The 6186-nt window shown below is 38.9% G+C and overlaps 2 protein-coding genes across 2 annotated transcripts; one reads left to right on the forward strand and one right to left on the reverse strand.

The window, feature by feature from the left end:
* Window positions 1–387: 387 nt before the first annotated feature.
* On the reverse strand, window positions 388–1595 carry mrpl36 (mitochondrial ribosomal protein L36). Its single transcript, XM_017307318.2, has 2 exons — window positions 1489–1595; window positions 388–839 (listed from the first exon to the last, which is right to left on the reverse strand). The coding sequence occupies exon 2, from the start codon at window positions 826–828 to the stop codon at window positions 466–468; it is 363 nt and encodes a 120-aa protein (XP_017162807.1). The 5' UTR covers window positions 829–839; window positions 1489–1595; the 3' UTR covers window positions 388–465.
* A 194-nt stretch (window positions 1596–1789) lies between these two features.
* ndufs6 (NADH:ubiquinone oxidoreductase subunit S6) lies at window positions 1790–4519 on the forward strand. Its single transcript, XM_008421424.3, has 4 exons — window positions 1790–1981; window positions 2232–2285; window positions 3038–3160; window positions 4394–4519. Exons 1-4 carry the CDS (start codon window positions 1838–1840, stop codon window positions 4460–4462), a joined length of 390 nt encoding a protein of 129 aa, XP_008419646.2. The 5' UTR covers window positions 1790–1837; the 3' UTR covers window positions 4463–4519.
* Window positions 4520–6186: the final 1667 nt, after the last annotated feature.

Consider the following 6186-nt stretch of genomic DNA (forward strand, 5'->3'; position numbering starts at 1 on the left):
CGAGACAGATAATCTGTGAATAACTGGAGTTACCTTTTCTCAATGCTAACTGGAAACAGCCAATCAGAGCCGGGAGGCGGGTATTAGCGCCGTCAGTCATGCTGGTGCTTCTCCCCCTCCTCGTGAATGAAAAACAAAACTTTAAAAAGTGCTTTATGAAGCCATGAAAATGTTCAAAAGTGAAACACTGAAGTATGGGGGAGGGGGAGGAACTAAATGGAAGAAATGTCTGAAAACACGAATTTCAAGACTTCCAAGTCTGAAACATAAATTGAAAAATAAGTTCCTTACAGAAAACCTTAATATGTTCTATTTAATGAGTGTTTAGTTTGTTTTCTTCCGCAAGGGTTACTCATGTTTACAAAAAGACGTCACATAAATCCCAACGACAATATCACGACAATTTATTATGACTGCAGCGATTCGGGAAATCCTTCGTACATCTCTCGGCTCTCTCTCAACAGTTCAGCCCTGCCTCTGCTTGTGTCTCGGGTTCGTCTTGCAGAACACAAACAGGTGTCCCCTCCTTCGGACAAAGAAGCAGTCTTTGCAGCGTTTTTTCAGGGCCGACTTGGTCTTCATCCCGGCCGAGGGATGGACGCCGGGAAGACGCAGCAGGGACGGCGCGCTCTGGACCGGGAGGACAGACGCCGGAAGAGGCGTGACTCTGGCCGCCAGCAGGAGCATCGAGCGCGGGGCAGCCGCGACCGTCCACAGACACCTGTACGCACTCGCCGCCGTCGTGGAAACGGTGGGATTGAAACGGCTCATCTGGAGAACCTGTCGACTCAGCGAGGCAGCCAGGTGCTTCAGCAAGAGGGTACCCATGGCGACAAAGGCTGCAGAGAGATTCATGAGAAACATTAAGAGGTTAAATAAGTTACAAGCGGTTTAGTACAGTTTATCTGAAAAATATGGACATTTTACACCTTGAATTTTTCGACGTTTAGTCTAATACAATATAGTTTAAAGGGCTTTTGTGCAACAGACCAATACAAAGTTAAATTGTGAAGAGGTAGCAAAATAAAAGTTTTTTTTTAAAAAAAAGAAAAAGAAGACTGTGAAGTGCATTCATTGGATTCAGCCCAATTTATTCTGACAGCCTTCAGTAACTAATTTCATTTCAGAACAGCATGTATAGCTGTTCAGTTAGATAACAAACTGCATTGCAAACAGCAACAATATCGTGTACATGTCAAACTCATGGTAAAACACTGTGGAGGCGGCATTAATCCATGGGATGCTGAGGTTATTTTCCTTCCACATGATAATTATGCGCTACTTTTATAAAACAGTTTATAAATTAATTCCACTTATCATAACTATATGTTAAGTATGTGTAAAACGTCTATAAACAGCTACGCGATATAAACGAGACGGCTCAGAGTTTGACCTGCTAGCGCTAGAGTCTAACATAAAAAGTATTAAACATGAAAATCTCGTACATAACGCTATTCATTTATGAAGTCAAACATTAAAACACACCACCTGAGAATTTGCCTTTGAAACGTCGAAACAATAAGACCACAATGCTACTCTTGCGCTTGTGTCTCAATGAACCGCTTCCGGGTTAAGTGTTAGTGACTATTGTTTCCCTAAGTCTAGTCTTCTAGGTTGTTTATCTGCGTGGCTTAAAAAAAACGGTACGTTTATGATGCTCTAAAATAATACTTGGTTAGTTTCTATTTCTTATTTTACCAATGTAGTGTTTTAAATGTACGAATTTAAGTTACATGTATTTGTAGCCTCCAGCTTGTACTTGTACCTGACAGACAGTACCTCGGGAAAAATATTTCAAAGTCTCCTTCCCAACCTCAGCAGCTTGACTGTTGTAAACATGGCGGCCGCTGTGTGCAAAGTTCTGTCCTTCACTAGGAACGCTAAGGTCCTCGTTCAACCACTAAGGTTGACTGCTGCACCCATCCACCGATACAGCGTGGAGGTTTCAAGTACCGGCGAGCCTATCACTCATACCGGCCAGGTAGATCCAAAACGTCTCCTGCTTTTAGTGGTTAAACGTAGGCCGACTGTTAGCTCACCTTAGCCAAGTTCAAATGTTGCTATAGCTCCATTATCGGACAGCACCTTTACTACAGGATATGTGCTTTTTATTTTGCTCAACATTCATTAAACACTAATAGAACTGCATTTTATCTCAATTTGCAAGCATGTGTTATAGATAACTTCGATGAAATCAATGTAAAAGCTGACTGGAATGTGGTTTCCTTTAGGTGTTTGATGAAAAAGACCCGAGAAGAGCTAGGTTTGTCGGAAAACAGAAAGAGGTAAGAAGTAGTCAATGGAGCAACCTACAACAAACTATCAGATGAATTAACCAAATGAGATGCAGTAGATACATAGATGGACATGTTGAAATACATATGGGTGCAGATGATTGGCTCTAAAACAGGGATATGAAATTCAGTTACATCGTTGGAAAAGACCTTAAACTTGCACGAGCCCAAACAGGATTATTATTATTTTCTTTTTTTTTTTTCATTAAAATACCTTAGCTGAGCTCCAGTCAGTAAAGTTTGTAATTTTATAATTGTATTGAATCATACATATAGCTTGTCATGGTTGCTTTTAAGTGTTTCTTAATTGACTTTTTTTTAATAGCCAGAAAATCCAAAGTGAAGAAATATGTCATTGACTATTTTTTTATTCATTTGTTGCCTTTAAAAACAAAAAAAACGAAGTACTGGTTAAAAGGCAAATTTGTAGTAATTTTTGGTTGCTATGTGAATATGCGTTTACAAAAGAACACAAAAGAAATATCTTTAAATACTTAAAGATATTTCTTCAAATATCTTGATACATAAATATTTGCTCTCAAATACCTTTAAATATAACTTGTTTGCTCTGCTACTAATATCTCTTCTATGCTTATATTTTGTTTATTGACTTCTTCTCATAATAAAAACTACATTTTAGGGAAAAAAAAACAATGTCGCTTCTGGGCAGTTAAAACATATGTTGGCATCTTTATTTGAAGATTTGTAGCGTTTTCCTCTATTTATTTGTGTGCTGTGTTAAGGTGAATAAGAATTTTGCCATCAACCTCGTGGCAGAAGAGCCAGTGACACACTTGGAGGCCAGAGTGGTGTCCTGTGATGGAGGTGGAGGAGCACTTGGACATCCCAAAGTCTACATCAATTTGGTAAGATTAATATATGTAATTGGTAATATTTATAATGAAAATTGTGTGAAATAAGTACAAGGAATATGTTTTCCACCAAAGAAAAGGCGAATTGTAAGGAACAAACAGCCCAATATTACAGTAGAGTAACGAGCCGCTTTTTTATTTTTGTAACAGCCCCTCCATATTGTCACGTATTCATTTCCCATATAAACCTAACATCCAAATGTTACAGAAGCATTTTTATACTTTGCACACATTAACTCTGTGAGTGACTGGAGTCCAGGCGAGGGTTGAGCGATATGACTTAAATAATGCCTTTTATTTCAGTCGTCCCTTCTGTGAGTTGTGCTACAAGAGTTTTTTTTTTTTGTTGTTGTTGAATTACGAGAATATAGTCATGATATCATCGGAATAAAGACGTAAATTATCTAGAAGAAAGTCTTAAAATTATTAGAAAAAAGTTGTTTTAATTAGAGAAGAGGTTGGATGATTTTGTGTTGTTTTTTTTCTTTGTTAGGGTTCTCATGAAATTACTACTTCATTCTTCCTAATATTGCGACTTTATTCTCATACTATTTTGACTTTATTGTCATATGACTATTCTTGTATTACTATGACTGTATTCTTATAATGTTATAACTTTATTCTTGTAATGAGAAGAGAAAAAAATGTTTAGGCTGTTATATTTCATCGTAAAGTTGGCCAGAGTTCAAATAGTTATAAGTTATGAAACCTGCTTGTCAAACAAAATGGTGGGCACTGAGCGTGCTGACATCACTCTGAACTATGGGAACCCAAGGAGTGCATTGGTAAAAAAAAAATTAAATATCCTGATTTTTCTAAAAAGTAAATGTTCAAAAACAAAAATTTCAGCTACTGATGAAATCGGTTTACTGCCCAGCGCTCTTCCAGACGTTAATGGCTGTTTGGTCAGCCGGATGGATTCCAGCTTCCTGTGTAATGCCCACCACTGATGCATATTTTTAATGCCCGAAATGGCGACATTGTGTAATTATGAAGTTGATTAATAATCATAATCAATACAACTGTTGTAATTGTTGCAACAAAGTGTTTTCCCGGTATCGAAGTGTCCTAGTTTCTTGTAGTAGATGCCCTAGTAAAATCCGTTGAAGTCTTGTAACGTGTTCCAGTCTGGGGAAAAATCTGCAGTGATTGTTGTATATGGTGCTGTAAATGTATATGGCCTAAAAGTGTTTCCACTAATACAGGCGTCTTGTTGATTCCACTCAGGATAAGGACACAAAGGTGGGGACGTGTGGCTACTGTGGACTGCAGTTCAAGCAGAAGCATCATCACTGAAGCATCAGCCCTGTATTTGCTTCTCTGTATAAAATAAATTATGTTGTCTAACTGGGAGAGCTTTTTTCTGTTTGTTTTAAACAAAGCTTTTCTTTAACGAGAGAAAAAAATGAATATGATACTTATAAATGTTTAAAAAGAGATGTTGAATTTTACTGGATTCTGTTTAATGCAGTTCTAGCATTCGACCAACAGAGGTCAGTGCTGTGCTGCGTATGTACTTCAGCTGACTGTCCAAACAGTGAACTGCTTTTTAGCTTCAAACTTTAGCTTTTTTTTGTTGTTATTGCTTTTTTTTTTAAAAGCAATAACATAGGTATGAAATAAAAGAACAACATATATTAATCTACGTTGCTTTCACAACATTTGCAGGATTTCATAATCCTGAATTAGTCTCGTCTATAAAAGATTAGGCTCGTGCCTGCAGAGAGGACCGTGGCTTCATAATGCATCTCCTCTCTACGATCTGCCTGGAAAACTCTGGGCCCTTCCTGCAGAGACACAGCAGAGCGGAACAATACATGTTTGAAGAAGATCATATATATATTTCATCAGCTCTTATTCTCCATAGACCCCTGCATGCCAAATTGGCCAGTGCTCGGCTCAGGCTCCAGACACCGTTAGCGTGTTCGGTCCCTGGTGATGCAGCCAGTAGAACTGCATTTTTCCACTCCACGGGGCTCAGGTTGGGTGGGGCGTGAGTTGTCAGGCTGATATAATTGGCCCTGGTGGCTCCTGGAAGTACGCCTGATGCTGTAGTTAACCTCATCTCCAGTCAGACCACAGTGGATGATTGAAGGGGTAGGGAGTGGGGTGCATTGTTAAATCGAGACATGTGAGCCGGGTCGGTGTCAGGGAGACGACTGCTTGGTCTGGCGGTCAGCGCGTCTGGTTGATTCGGAGGTGACGGGTGGTTGAGTTGGAGGCATCGCCGGCAGCAAAATTTTACCGATGAAACTGAGCATATGAAATGAGCTGAATGACAGAGTAGTGTTTTTTTTATGCTACGTTTTGCTGCACCTTTAAATTATTCACTAGTATTAAACATGCTTTCTGTTCACCCTGGAAAAGTCTGTATTCATTGAAGTATTTTTCAGATGTTTAAGGAGTATTTGTATCTCTGGTCTTGGTCTATCGATTCATCCGTCCCATTTTCTGTATACTCATTTGTTTGTCATCCTTAGTTCTGTCTGTACATTTATCTCTCTATCCATATCTCCCCATCTATAGATTCATCGGCCTATTCCATTATCTCTATTTTTGCCGATGTATTTGGTCATCATTCATCCACCCATTTTTCTGTTTGTCATTTGGTCTATTATTCATTCATCAGTATGTCCATCATCCACCTTTGTTTGTCCACCAATCCATTTGTTTATCCATTCATCTGTTTTTCATCCATCAATTATCACTTTCTTTGCCCATCAACTGTCCAAGAATGTGTCTTTCCATCCTTCCATCTGTTTGTCAATCTCTCATCAACCTTTCATCTGTTTTCCATTCATTATTGGTGTCTATTCCTCATCCGCCCATTTGTCCTTCAATCCACAACGTCCATTCATCCATCCATCGGTTTTTCTACCGTCATTCTTTCAGTTTCTTTGTCCATTTGTCCGTTCATTTGTCCATTAGTCAGTCATTCATCAGTGTGTCCACCGTACATCCACTCATTTGATTAATTTGTCTATGTTCCACCTGTCCATTCCACCATCATCCATTCATTC

This window comes from Poecilia reticulata, chromosome 11 (genome assembly GCF_904066995.2).
Source record: "Poecilia reticulata chromosome 11, P_reticulata-male-v2, whole genome shotgun sequence".
Classification (NCBI taxonomy): Eukaryota; Metazoa; Chordata; class Actinopteri; order Cyprinodontiformes; family Poeciliidae; genus Poecilia; species Poecilia reticulata.

Coding starts and splice junctions, on each gene's coding strand:
- mrpl36 (XM_017307318.2), bottom strand. CDS start 828: ATGGGTACCCTCTTGCTGAAGCACCTGGCTGCCTCGCTGAGTCGACAG.
- ndufs6 (XM_008421424.3), top strand. CDS start 1,838: ATGGCGGCCGCTGTGTGCAAAGTTCTGTCCTTCACTAGGAACGCTAAG. Junction 1,982..2,231: donor CTATCACTCATACCGGCCAG/GTAGATCCAAAA, acceptor GGTTTCCTTTAG/GTGTTTGATGAAAAAGACCC. Junction 3,161..4,393: donor CCAAAGTCTACATCAATTTG/GTAAGATTAATA, acceptor GATTCCACTCAG/GATAAGGACACAAAGGTGGG.